General features: G+C 35.0%; 2 protein-coding genes across 2 annotated transcripts; one reads left to right on the top strand and one right to left on the bottom strand.

Moving 5' to 3' along the window:
- The first annotated feature begins 1,024 nt into the window (after nucleotides 1-1,024).
- LOC132174909 (acetylornithine deacetylase) lies at nucleotides 1,025-6,391 on the top strand. The gene is made up of 10 exons (XM_059586659.1): nucleotides 1,025-1,426; nucleotides 2,467-2,711; nucleotides 2,829-2,937; nucleotides 3,636-3,774; nucleotides 3,858-3,915; nucleotides 4,025-4,042; nucleotides 4,190-4,312; nucleotides 4,542-4,695; nucleotides 4,778-4,811; nucleotides 6,145-6,391. Exons 1-10 carry the CDS (start codon nucleotides 1,097-1,099, stop codon nucleotides 6,255-6,257), a joined length of 1,323 nt encoding a protein of 440 aa, XP_059442642.1. The 5' UTR covers nucleotides 1,025-1,096; the 3' UTR covers nucleotides 6,258-6,391.
- A 567-nt stretch (nucleotides 6,392-6,958) lies between these two features.
- Nucleotides 6,959-12,562, bottom strand: LOC132175049 (uncharacterized). Its single transcript, XM_059586855.1, has 9 exons — nucleotides 12,098-12,562; nucleotides 9,708-9,859; nucleotides 9,411-9,506; nucleotides 9,252-9,314; nucleotides 8,491-8,559; nucleotides 8,227-8,329; nucleotides 8,060-8,131; nucleotides 7,444-7,532; nucleotides 6,959-7,335 (listed from the first exon to the last, which is right to left on the bottom strand). The coding sequence occupies exons 1-9, from the start codon at nucleotides 12,423-12,425 to the stop codon at nucleotides 7,183-7,185; spliced, it is 1,125 nt and encodes a 374-aa protein (XP_059442838.1). The 5' UTR covers nucleotides 12,426-12,562; the 3' UTR covers nucleotides 6,959-7,182.
- Nucleotides 12,563-14,184: the final 1,622 nt, after the last annotated feature.

Here is a 14,184-nt window from a genome sequence, read left to right as displayed (position 1 = left end):
TTTTTTCTTCAAAGCCTTCCATTACAAAGAAAACGGACCAGACATTGACAAAAATGCTCCTCAATCAAGGATGCAGGGTGAATTTATATCAGTATGATGTAAAAATCTGTTATTCTGAGACGCACTCTTGCCATATATTATATCTCGCGGAGTCATTTGATTTATTTCAATTGCATCTTATGCTATTGTTCATCCATTAAGAGGGGTTTTTGCATGCATTAGTGCACTTGTTTTTGGTGCTTAAAATTAATTATAAAGCTTGATTGCTCCAGTCACCATAGTCATACTGCCATATGAAGTCAGATCAAGCCAAAAAAACATAAGTTATGAGAAAGATTATAGAATTATAAGAGCTTAATTAATTACAATCTTCTTCTTCTTCTTTTTTATTTTAATTTTTTTTTCTTCTAATTTTCCACCTAATAGTGAAGAAAGAATATTGCATTTATGGAGTCCACAATTTATTGAATTTAAGCAGTCCATGACCCACCATGGTCCACTAATAAGGATTAAGGCCCAAAGTTAAAATGAGTCCAACCTGGTTCGATTGGAGGCGGATCTGAATCGACCCGGTGATATGAAGTGTAAATGGATTCAAGATACCTATTTTTTACTTTTAATAAATTTCAGAAAATAAATAACTTTATTAATAAACTTATAACGTGGCACGAATCAATTTGAGAAGGTCGGTTTGAGATTGCAGTTTTAATTAGTGCGATTTCAAAAAGATACTTTTTAAAATTACAAAAACATTTGGTAAAACATATTTTAAAAAAAAAATTATCAAATATTTATTATTCAACCGTAATTTTAGTTTAAATTTACATTTTTTTAAATAATTACCCCAGTGTGTTTATAAAAATTGTCATTTTTTTTTTTTTTTAATTTTTCTATATGCCTTTTAAATCATAATGCCAAATGTCTTATGATATTTTTAAAACCATGCGGAATGTAATCCCAAACTTACCCGAATTTTTGGGCATTATCCCTCGTAAAAAAGTTCGGAACATATTCCCGAGAGTAATTTAATACTCCACTCCTGGTGCCCATATAAACGGAGTTACTCACCGGTTCGCAGTCAGCAGACGCTCCAACCATGGCTTCCTCGGACGTAAAACAAACGCTAGGTGATCTCAATAAGGACTCCTTCGTCAGCCTCCTCTCGAAGCTCATTGGCGAAGCCAAATACGTCCAGAACAACCCACCTGAGCTGATCCCAGAGGAGGACAGGGTGGTCAAGCACGTCTTGGACGCCCTTCTTCCCCATAGCACCACCACAGGGGGAGGACCCCTGGTGGTCGACCATGTCACGTATCATCCAGGCAGAGGCAACTTGATCGTGGAGTACCCCGGCACCGTGCCTGGGAAGATCTTGTCCTTCGTGGGATGTCACATGGACGTGGTTACTGCTAATCCTAATGATTGGGTCTGCTTCTTTGCCTAATTTGGTGTTTTCTTTACTGGGTTTTTCTTGAATAGGCTATTGAATTGTTTCATTATCATAAATTCAATCTGGGATTGTTGGTTTGTTTTTTCTAATGGTATACGTAGTGGTTGTTATGACCTGGGTTCTTTGTAGGCAATTCCTGTCATAAGTTATTGGATTCATTTCAGTTTATACTGCCCTTTTTATTTTCATTATAATAATTTCTTCGGCATTGTTTGTTCTGGGATTTTAGCGATGTGATTTCAGCATTTTATAGGTTTTCAGTCTAAGGATTATAGGCTTCGGGCTGTATATAAACCCAATCTAGGTTGTTCTGATTTGGATTTTTAACGCTTGGCCTGGGGCTTCTCTAATTCAAGTTGCTTACTATATCGAATTGGTGACTTTTAATCTGTACCTCTTAACTTTGGCACTGAAAATCTTTTGGTATCGTTTTTATTGACTTAAACATGCACTTCAAATTTTTGTCAACGCTGGCTTTACTGTTTCAAGTTATAGTTTCTACCTTGAATTTCAGTGATTTCTTATATATACTTAATTCTTGTAGCACTGTTATTACTGGGTTCAATCTCAATGGGCTTCAGTACTTGATATGTTGTAAGATATAAGTTTCAACATATCAATTTTGTGAAATTCAATCTGCATTTGCAAATTTCATTTTTATACTCGTTCTGTTAGAATCATCTTTCTTGGGTTTTTAAGAATTGGCTTCAGCACCATTCTTTAACAGATTAAGGATGACCCGCGTCAAGCTTTTGTTCAATTTGTTCTTCTTTTTTTGGCGATCATTGATTGTTTCTCTCTTATTAATTGGGAAATAAAAACTGCATTTTTTTTATTTAGTTATATTAGCTGTTTTTCTTGTCTGCAGTTCATGTTTAAGGTCTGCTTGATGATAACTAAAACTTTTCATTATAGCAACTCTGATTTTGAATTTTGATTTGTGTATAGAGTGATGGATTTCTTCCTGTATGATAGAGTGATGATTTTTATGCATCTTATGATTATGAATTTTACAGGAATTTGATCCTTTCTCACTGAGCATTGATGGGGATAAACTTCGCGGACGTGGAACTACTGATTGTTTAGGGCATGTTGCCCTTGTAACTGAACTCATGAAGAGGCTAGGGGAGAAAAAGCCCAAATTGAAGTCAACTGTGGTTGCAGTATTTATAGCCAATGAAGAGAATTCTGCTATTTCTGGCGTTGGTGTGGATGCACTAGTGAAAGATGGACTACTCAATAAGCTGAAGGAAGGTCCGTTGTAAGTGAAGGACATCTCTTTTTTATGAACAGCAAAATAAAGCATCTCTTGAAATCTTTACATAAAAGCTTAGCAGAATTTAGTCTAATTATTGTGAACTTTGGCTTTTCCACACAGATTTTGGATTGACACAGCGGATAAACAACCTTGCATTGGTACCGGTGGTATGATACCTTGGAAACTTAAAGTGACGGGGAAGCTTTTCCACAGTGGCTTAGCACACAAGGTACACACACCATTACAATTATGTCTTAGAGTCATTTTTGTGTAAGTTTTCTGTCTGCACGGCTCCCCTAAAGGAAATATTTGCTTAGATTCTTTACAACAAAGTATACCAAATTGATTAGGCTGTTTTGCTGGTTATCTAAGATCTGAAAGAGTAGGAGAAAAGCAGAAGAGAATTAGGAGGAAGGAACATGCTGTTTTTAGGTTGCAGATGAAAATGAATCGAAGGTATTGGAATTTAAAAAGTTCTTGTCTTATGTATAAAATTTTCCACTCAAATACTGAGCAATAGTTATGTGAATGACTAAGACGAGTTGGGATTGTAGTTATCAAGTTTGAGTTCATACAGAGAATTCCAAAAAAGTCTGAGCTGAGGTAGTGAGAGAATGCTAGATTACTTTAGATCTAAGAGACAGTATGATTCTAGATAGAGTGCAATATTGAGATGACATAGAGTTGGATTACGTAAAAATCTTAAATATAAAGTGGTTGAGAGTTATTTATTGGGTCAAAAATCTGACTTGTACATATATTAATTTGAGAATTTATACCAAAATATAGCAAATGCATTACAAAATTTAGAACAGTTAGCCTTTGAACAAGGAAGAAAGTAGGCACTTGCCAAAAAATGAAAATACTGAAATCACATGTCCAGTTTTTACTTGTTTATTCATTCAGACTCTTGTTGAATATCTGCAGGCTATAAATCCTTTGGAGCTAGCAATGGAAGCACTTAAAGAGATGCAATCTCGCTTTTACAGGGACTTTCCTCCCCATCCTAAGGAACAGGTCTATGGATTCGCAACACCTTCAACCATGAAACCAACTCAGTGGAGTTGTAAGTTTTTTTGCCTATACTGACAAGTTATAGGGGAAAAGAAAATTGCTTTCATTGTACCATGCTCAGCATCTTTCTTGCAGATCCAGGTGGTGGGATCAATCAGATTCCAGCTGAGTGTACAATTTCAGGAGATGTCAGGTTTATAATCTCTCAAAAACCTTTTTAAGACCTATTTTGGTAATGATTCTCAGTAAGAATCTTTTTTTTTTTTTCTTTTTTTTTTTAATTCTTTTCTTTTGATTTGCAGGTTAACTCCCTTCTACGAGTAAGCAATCTGCTTCATCTTTAAGGCAAAAATTATTACTTAGAAGCTAATTTCTTTATTCTGTAAATTTCAAGTGGTCTTCTTGAAAGGAATAAAAAAGGCCAGCTTATGGATTTTGAATTCCAATTTTCTGATGCTCTGCTCCAGTGTAAAAGATGTAATTAAGAAGCTACAAGAATATGTGGATGACATCAATGACAACATTGAGAAGCTAGATTCACGTGGTCCTGTTTCAAAATATGTACTACCTGATGAAAATCTGAGGGGAAGGTCTCTTTCTCTCTCTCTCTCTCTCTTCCTTGCATTGATTTAGACAAGTAATTTAGATACTCCTATAAAAAACTTTGCTTTACTGGAAATGTAGTTACATTTGCTTCTGTATTATATTCTGTCCATCTCAAAATAATTTCTTTTAGGCACCTTAGTCTTTTCTCTTCCATATTTCTACTGTTTTGCTACATTACAAAGTAGTTAAATGGCATTTCTTTCTTCCCTACAGTCTTACAATAAGTTTTGATGAAGCGATGTCTGGAGTTGCATGTGATCTTAATTCACGTGGCTTTGATGTATTGTGTAAAGCAACTGAAGAGGTAGTTGGGCATGTAAAGCCGTACTCAATTACTGGGAGCTTGCCACTCATTCGAGAACTACAGGTGAGTATCTCACGTTCTTCTATGGCTTTTTGAATTTTTATTCTTTTACTCATTCATCCTCACCGTCCCTTTTCTTTGGCAGGATGAAGGATTTGATGTTCAAACTGCAGGCTACGGTATGATAGTGTTATTATTTCTTTTTTCACCATAATAGAATCTCATGTACATATTGATTCAAAGTTCTTGGTTTCTTTCTTCTTCTTCTCCTTTCTTTTCCTAGAAGCTAGAACCTTACTAAATGTTAACTGGGATACACGTGACTAAACCTAGAAGCTAACTAGAATAACCAGGTTTAGCCTAGGAGCCCTTTTTTTTTTTTTTTTGGACTATTTTTTTTAAGCTTAGCCATGTAATACGAATTTGGCTTATTTGATAATTGATCCAAAACAAATTGAATTGAGTTCTTAGATGAGTAGCTCACGAGCCTAAATCGAGCTTATATGAGTCTAGCTCGTTTTAATAATCAAGTCAAAATTATTGTTCAAAACTTGGTTAATTTAATAAACTAGTCGAACTCAAATAGAGCTTATTCAAGCCATACTTGAGTTGTTCGTGAACAAATAGGTTCATTTACAGCCCTAATCACCATATTGATATTTGTGAAATCTTTGGTGGGCACAGTAGGTGATGAAGATGGATGATTTACTGTGATGATCTAGTCATGTTTGCCAAAGATCACTAAACATACTAGTAAGGAGTAATGTGATTAAGTTTGAAGGAGGTGAAAGGACATGAGATCATCAGAAGGCGGTAGGTTCTAGAGAAGATTTTGTGGGCTAAGATGTTGCATGACAGAGGTGAATGCCGAGAAAGATTTTTGTCTCTGACCTAAAGGGATTGCCACAGTTGGTCCATCAAATACAGTATGGATCCTCCGCACTTTCAGAAAAAAAAAAAAAAGATCCAAAACATACACATAGATGTCAAGCACACATGATTTAACACCTGGGTATTTGGGACATATAACCTCCATAACTTTAACCAAAGCAAGACTCTCTCTCCACAAATTAGAGGAGATGCTTATTGTTCATTGTTAAGCATAGTTCCTTTTGCTAGTAAGGGGAGCTGTTGTTTTCAGCGGTTTGAGGATTGCTATTTTTTGTTCAAATGGGTAGCTTGTCTATAGCTTGATGAAAATGGTGGGTGCCATGTTAATGGTGTATTGTTAGGGCATGGTCTTTTAACTGTCAATTAAATGGTTCACATTTTTAATGGATGTTCTAACAAGCAACTTTCACTAATACCGCCAATCACCTTGTTAATTTGTCTTTGTTTATTGATAATGTCTTGACATTTTACATTATGATGAAGTTACTCAATGTTTTGTGCATGATGTACTTTATTATTATTATTATTATTATTATTATTATTATATAATGAAGTTAGTAGGGTTGATAATTTGAAAGCTCATTACAAAATCTGATTCATTGCGTTTGCATCATATTGCAGGTTTAATGGCCACATACCATGCCAAGAATGAGTACTGTCTTCTCTTTGATATGTGTCAAGGCTACCAGGTCTTTGTCAGCGTCATCTCTCAGCTAGAAGATTCTGAGAAATGATATGTTGTGCTAATGAATAGCCCTCAACTCTGTTTTCTACAGATGGAATAAACTTTGTTTTATGTGATTGGCGTAGTATTCGAGTGAGCTGCCAACTGTGCTGTATGCATGTTTTGTTCATTTACATTTGCTTATGCTTGTACTTAATTGAAGATTTAGTAATGGGAAACCAAGGCAGCAGCCGTTCGACCAAACAACAGCAACCTAAAAGCATATGAGAACACATGGAGCTGTTGGATCAAACTAAATTGAGCTGTTCCATGATGATCATGCGTAATAACACAGTTGGATGAACAAGAGCTACTCGTTTACATCAAGGTTAAACCCTATAAATCCAGCTAGCTTGATGAAAACCCCCTTCATCTGTGTTTAACTGTACGATCCTGGTAGCTTAGTTTGTTAATCCAAATTTTAATAATAAAACTCCTAATAGTAAATAATATTCCTAATCCTAATAAGATTAGAAATCATAAGTACTGCTACAAATGGAAGAACAAGGGGTTTTTTGAAATATTTTCCCTGGCTGAAGCCTTGTTGGAAGATATAACAAAACAATTTTCTCCTTTTTTTTTTTTTTTTTTCCAAGAGCTATCTTTGCTTTAGAGATCCAATTTTCAGAATGAATAAAAGGTTATATTTTTGCAATATTTGTATAAGAAAGGCTAGCAAGATTAAAGAACAAGCGAAGTCAAAGCCATGGCTATGACAAAAAGAAAATGAAAGCACTACAGAGATGATAGTTCATGGATACAAGTTAGCATCTATTATTGATATGATGCTTTGTGTATGTGTGCTGTAAAGTTCTACAAGTTATACACTGTTCGTATAGAAAGTACCATATTACACTGCTAACAAACTTCTATGATCTATTTTATAATATACAAATTTCCTTCACACTTTGGTTATTCCTCATGGTACAGCTCTTTCATAAGTTATTTGAGTTCTTTCCTTCTAATTTAAGCTGCTGGATTCTTTCGCGTAGTTTTCGCCGATGGTCGTGTATTTTCCAAAGGCCGTGTCCCAATATAACAGAGGAGTATATGCCATGGGTGATAATGGGCGCAAGAATATTATTCATCTGTCATGTTCGCATCAAAAGATAGAGAAACTAGATCTATTAGTCTCATCCTCTTGAAACTATAACCTACCATGACAACAAATTTATCATCAAGTAAACTAGACTGACCTGAATCCATTCAAAACCAAGGTAGAGTGCCAACAGGGCTTCCAGGAGGGGAGAATAGATCTTTTTTAATTGCCTCTTCTCATACCAGGCTGCAATCATTCACCAAAATGAAGAATAATGTTATTTCTTTTTCTTCCTTCATCTTCTCAGCAATCAAATAAACATAATGTTATTCAAAGTAAATGAACAAGACTCTTGAAAAATAACGAGGATGATATAAATCACCATTTGTAAATGAAAGAAAATATCTGTGCCCCAAACTAAGTGAAAAACTATGGATCATTTCTGATTGGAAACAGATCAATTGGCAACTAGTACTTGGCATAATGAAATTAAAGGTTAGATTGAAGGTTGATGGTAGTAACTTGGATGATAATGCTCCAACATACTTCACATTGCCATTCTAGCTAAAGTGGAATAACCACCACACTCACCATTACTACATTAACAAAATGAAAGAGGACATTTATTGGATATCCCAATTCAATTCAAGCAAAAGTTGATTAAAAAGAAAAAAGTGATTTCCAAACAATGGAAATGAAACAAGCTTATTTCAAATGTGAAGTAAGAAAGGAAACACCAAGAAATTAGAATTCCCTTAGGGAAGGGGTTGAACCTGCAAAGAGCTTTCTCATATCTTCGCGACCAGAGCGAGTTTGCAAAACAGGTGCAACAACATACGTAGGATCTGAAGGAAAAATACGCAACTCATAAATCAAACTTGAGACTTTAAGTTCAAGAAACGTTTCCTTAATAAATAACATGAGTATCTGAGAGTCAAACCTTTTGGAGAGGCAGCTACATAATAGAGAGAACCTGTAAGGCAAGCTGTAATCACGGCAGCAAATGCTTGAGCAAATGGGACAAAAGGAGGCAGCATCCCAGTCTACACTTGGAAGAAACTTAAAACAAATTAGTCTCACTTTATACTAAAAAATGGGAGCCCTAATTTGAAATATGAAACAAGTTTGCAACGGGAGAGTTGGCAACTGGAAATATGTTACTATTACTACTAATGACAAGAAGGAACATGACTTGGGCACACACCAGAGATGCCATTCCTCGAGCATCAGTTAAAAAATCAGTGCCCCGTAAAAATATATCAGCCAACGCTCCCTATGAAGTTGCACAAAAAAGAAAACATATATTAGTAAGAATGAAGTAAAGCAGAAAAGAAGTTTTAAAGGAGCAGCATTTAACATCTATGGCAGAAAAGTGATTCATTAATTGTATAGATTCCATGTACTTCAACAAAATTATGATAAAAAAAAGGGTAACCTAGTTAATGCCCACCAAAGTTTCAAATGTTTCTTAGTATGAATATGAAATACACTGTATGGATAATTATGTAAACTATGCTGAATATAGCGGCAGGATTCCAAATCATGAAAATTCCTGAAAGCTAGTGGGTGGATGATTGAATCTAGGATCTGAAACTTCTAAGAATGCTCACACAGTAACTAGATCAGCTTGAAAAATACGGAGAAACAACTTAATATTTAACTTAGCACTTCACTAATCTTGCACTTCAAAATAGAATCAACTTAGAGTGATTTTATCACAAAGACGACCGTGCCACATATTTTTCAATACAATGTTATTTCCTTGGCTTTTATAAACTTTTCAATGAAGGATTACGACTGAGTGTTAAATAGCTTAAGCATAGGACAGGCTGACAGAAACTCGGATCAACTAGTCCTGAAGCCTATGATTTAGCAAAAACATAACAATAGTCCTCAAAACAAATTCAGGTTATCTCTTACACTATGCATTAAGGGTAGAAATAAGACATCTTTATGAGAACAGACCTGAACAGCAGCCCGGTAGAAAAGCTCCTCTCCCACTGAGCTTGCAGCTACAACTAGCATAAACTACAAAAGGCAAGGATAATTAAACCATTTCCCTTACACTACAGCCAAATGAAGTTCATAAAGTATGTCAAAACCACACAGCTTTAGATAATCTACCTGCCAGGGTGACATTCCATAAAAGAAGTTCCATAGCTCCTCATCCTCCACATCTCTGATAGCACGAGCATGAGGTGACAACTTTACAACTTCATCCTGTAACCAAGTCAATTCGTTAAGGTATTATTTTGTATGTGTATATATATAAAACAAAGTCCCAAATTCAAAAGGCAAGTCTATTTAAAATAAAGGATAACTTATGACTTGAAGCATATAAGAACAAAGCACAATTCAACTAAAGCAAGCGAGAAACATAAGTGATTTTCTAAAACTTTTAACTAATAAATCAAATCTTACATCTAGTATAAACAGAAGGGCCATGATTGGAGGAGCTGCATATCCAAGTCCTCCTAATATGGCATCTAATGATGGATGGAAACCACCCATAGAATCAATTCCAGAGATTGAGCATATGAACCTTCCTGCTAGAGCCATTGCACCATATATACCTGATAGAACAAAACCAGAAAGCACATTATGATTTTAAATAAAACAAAACAAAACAAAACAAAACTTAAAAAGAAACACAATTTTTCTTCTCTCTCTCTCTCATGTGAGAGTTTTGTTATATTCATATCAGAATAAACATGCTGTTTTTCTCGATTTCAAACTTATTAAGAATATAATGTTTTAACAGAACAAAACACTATGGGGCTGTTTGGGTCAAAGGATTCCCATTGCTTTCGAGAAATCTATCAGAACTCCCACAATTAATTCATGGTTCTGAACCAAGATTCTGGCTATCTCACATTCCTGTGATTTGTGTGAATGTGATTACCATGGTAGGGATGTTGGGTTCTAAGCGTAATCTAAAAATGCCACCAGACATTTCCATTCTGCCAACCACAACCCACCGACCAGGCCATTATGAGCACAGTGGGATTTTTGGAAACCCAGATAAAACCTATTATCACTCCTAGGAATTTTAGTCTCATCAGATGCAGAAATGTTATATTTCCCGGAAATCTAACAGGAATAACACAGCAAGTTAAATAAGAAAATTCCACGTTCCCAGGTAACTAATTCCAGAAATGCAGGATTCTGTAATTGAGGGCTTTAGTGAGAATCCTATATTCCGCAAACCAAACTGCCCCTATATGTAAACCAAACTTTGATACATCTTTTAGTTACAAAATAATGTAATTTGAACCATAAAGCCCTGTGTATCACAAATGTCCACCACTTTTAAAGTTGATGCGTGGACCACACAACTGGTGGTTTAAGCCATAAAGATCACATCCGTTAGTAACAAAAATGTAGTGTGACTTGTTGTAAGAATTAAGATGTTTAGTACTTGTAACATCACTCTTCAGCACCTACACTGGACTCTAAGGTTTTGAACAACACAACAAAATCCACATGACACATTAGTAAGTGTTTCAGCATTGGGGTCCCCAGAGAAGCTCAAAAGAATTCCTCTGGACAGCACATTCAAGTACGTAACCACAGCTCACAGAATCAAAGAACTGTACCTCTTAAAGTCCCTTAAATCCTGGGCGGAACTAACTTAGTAGTTGGGAGGTCTTTGGCAACCACAAAAAATTTTAAAATTCTTATAAAAATGTTATTTTTTATACCATTACTTTTTCACTCTCTAAATGGCTAGATGATTTAGCTTTCTACAGTTGTATATGTCTAGTGCAAACTAGAAAACCTTTGTATTTGAAATGGAAGTACTTTTTAAGGATGATTTTATAAACATGTAACTTTTGCATACACTTATGGCTTATGACTTGGTATAAAATTAAGTTTAAGACTTATCTATTTTTATTTTACACGTGCAACCCTAAACCCTATATGTATTTATGTATTTATCTATTTATGTCGGTTCTTACCCTTATTTCTCAATAAATACTTTAAATTTTGCCACCAAAGTATTTATTGTTGTGAGTGTTGAGTCCCACGTTGAAACAGTTTAAAAAAAAAGGAGTAATTTACCCAAGTGGATCCAAACTCATTAACTTAAACTTTTGAGCTAAATTAGTGTTTAAATATGCATATTAATGTGTCCCCGAGGGTAGCTCAAGTAACTGTGCACCACGCCTCATGAAGATCATTGGTTCGAATCCCTAACCGTTTATCTCCCCAACATTTATGACACATGAAATACCCTTAATTCTTCTTTCAATCATTGCATATCACATAAAATAAATACTGAGGGAACAAAATCCGAACCATTTAATTTGAAAATAATAATTAGAATTTAAAGAACCTAGAAACTCAAGAGGATCGAGCCCCCACCCACAAAACAAAAAAGACCCAAGAAAAAGAAGAAAGAAATGACAAAAGGGGGCAAAAAACACTTTCTAGTTGAAGGTCAAACCGTTGCTTTGCCACAAAAAAGAAAAAGAAAAAGAATAGCTTGCCTCTTTTATTTTACGTCCAGAAGTCCAGATGATCCTAATCTAACTTACATATCCCCTGCCCCGAAAACAAGAAAGAAAGAAAGAAAAAAGGGCAAAAACAATACTTTTTAGTTGAAGCTCAAATTATTGCTTTGAAAAAAAAAAAAAAAAACCGAAAAAGCATCAACAGTACTACTTTTTTAAGTGTTTTGCCACCAGACACGTACTTCATATCATTAACAGTACCTTGGATATTACGGAAATCCAAAATCCGAATTGGAAACTAAACGAAATAAACAAATAAAAAAAAATCAAAGAAATTAATGAAAGAATCGAACAGACCGATTCCGTAGCTGAGTCTGACCACAGCGCCGATCTTCTCCCAAACGGGAAACTCGGCCTCGCGGAAGCTCCCGTCAAATGTGGTCACCTCCATGGCCGGGCTCGTGAACCCACCTCGCCCTCCACTCTCTCCTCCCTCTCTTCTTCTCCCATCAATCCCTTCGCTACTCCGCTCTGCTGAGCCCCGAATGCACCGTATCGGAAGCCTCCCTCCGTCCGAAACCAGCCTCCTGCTCCTCCTCGCCGGAAGTTCGCCGAACTTCGTACACGCCCCGGCTATGGCCGGAAACGACGTTGTCGAACTTAGCGACATCAGCGTGAGCTCCATTCAGGTAACGGTATTGGTCTTCGTCTTGTCCATTGGAGAGTTCCGAGGAATAATTGATGATTGATCGTACGTTTTTTGTAGAAAGAGGGGGCGTTTGAGAGCGTCCGATCCCTGATGTGGGAGGATCGGACGGTGCGGGAGATGAGAGTGATTTGTTTGGGTTTGGATTCATTAAAAGTGATGTGCGATGGAGGAACGCTGAATATCCAGTGGACCTATGAATGAAGGACGCGTGGGGATAATGCAGGCAAAGAAAAGTACACGTAGGCTTAAAAGTTTGTGGAATTTTAGGACGTCAACCCCATATGGGAGCGTACAAGAACAAAGGGTATATACTACTAGAGTACTAGTCTACTAGACTAAATAATAGCATGCAAATTTGTTACCTCACCTATTTATTTTTTCTTTAGAAAACTTCACCTTTAAATTATCACGTATTTTAAAAAGATTTTTCTTAAATTTTAAAAAATTTTAATTTTACTCCTGAATTAATAATTTGATACATGTATCATTTTTTATTAGATTTTAAATATTAAAAGTGATGAAATAACTTTTATATTCCTGGATTTTTTTATAAAATTTGAAATTTGAAATTAAAAAGAAAAAAAATTTAAGGATAATTTGATCTTTATAGTCATTTTCATTAAGGGTTAGATGCTTAATCTAATGAAATTGGTCAATTGAATCAAATTAAAAGTTTATGAGTTAAATTGAGAGTTTTAAAAATTTGGAGTGATCTTTTCAAAACGACAATTAAATGATGACTATTTTTTTAAAAAAAAAATGTATTTTTCTTCAAAATAATGACAACTTTTTTTTAAAAAAAAAAAAAAACCATTTTTTATAATAAAAAAATACCGAATAAAAAAAGGATCACATACAATGTTATTATTTCGTAATTTTTTTTTTTTTTTAAATGACCACATAAGATAAAGTTTGACTAAAGTTGTGTCTCTAAGTTATGTCTATCATTTCTCTTCTCTAATTAGTAGTTAAGTGTGATTTCTCAAGGCTAAGAATAACTGATAAAGAATCTCCCTAAAAAAAGAGGAGGTGCTAAAACAGTAGTAGAGCCATATTAAGAGCATGTTTGAAATTGCGTTTGAGAAATAGAGTTTTTAAACCAAAAATCATTTTTTTTTTTTTTTTAAGTTTTTGCCAAAAGTGCGTTTTGCCATTTTTAAGCTTTTTGGACATTTAAAAGTGATTTTCAATTTTTTTTTAAATGTTAAACGCATTTTTAGGCTTCTCAAACACATACTCAAAGAGGCCTTAATCCCGGCATGGGTTGTAACTCGTGATCCTCACAATGTGTTTAAAAAATTAAGGAAAAAACTTTAACTAATAGATCAATGGACCCTACGGCCCAATTTTTTTTTTTTTTTTTTTTTTTTTTTATCTTATTTTGTTAGCCTGGTAGGGTAGATGGTTTTTTAAAATTAAAAATTTTAGATCAAAAGTCTTGAATAGAAGAGCAACTAAATTTTAAGGAGAAACTACATTTTGCCCCTATAAACTATAATGCTTTGACACTTTTTTTTTCAGGAACTACCAACTGTGACACCCAACTTAATGAACTACCATTTTGTACTCAAAACTCCCCTCCCGTCAATCAAAGGCCCATTCTGTTAGTCAAAAGTATTTGCTCCTATGAACTACAATTCATTGTCACTTTGCCCCATGAACTACAACGCATTGTCACTTTGCCTCTATGAACTACAACGCATTGTCACTTTGATCGTCTGAATTAACGCTTTTG

This window comes from Corylus avellana, chromosome ca3 (genome assembly GCF_901000735.1).
Source record: "Corylus avellana chromosome ca3, CavTom2PMs-1.0".
Taxonomy (NCBI): Eukaryota; Viridiplantae; Streptophyta; class Magnoliopsida; order Fagales; family Betulaceae; genus Corylus; species Corylus avellana.
Note: the sequence above shows the minus strand (reverse complement) of the source record. Positions and strands in the feature narration are given on the sequence as shown.

Excerpts from the sequence above, each read along its gene's own strand:
- LOC132175049 (XM_059586855.1), bottom strand. The coding sequence starts at position 12,425 with ATGGAGCTCACGCTGATGTCGCTAAGTTCGACAACGTCGTTTCCGGCC. Across the intron at positions 9,507-9,707 it reads CCCTTCTGTTTATACTAGAT|GATGAAGTTGTAAAGTTGTC; the intron begins GTAAGATTTGAT and ends ACTTGGTTACAG. Across the intron at positions 8,560-9,251 it reads TCTACCGGGCTGCTGTTCAG|GGAGCGTTGGCTGATATATT; the intron begins GTCTGTTCTCAT and ends GCAACTTCATAG.
- LOC132174909 (XM_059586659.1), top strand. The coding sequence starts at position 1,097 with ATGGCTTCCTCGGACGTAAAACAAACGCTAGGTGATCTCAATAAGGAC. Across the intron at positions 4,696-4,777 it reads CACTCATTCGAGAACTACAG|GATGAAGGATTTGATGTTCA; the intron begins GTGAGTATCTCA and ends TTTCTTTGGCAG. Across the intron at positions 4,812-6,144 it reads TGTTCAAACTGCAGGCTACG|GTTTAATGGCCACATACCAT; the intron begins GTATGATAGTGT and ends ATCATATTGCAG.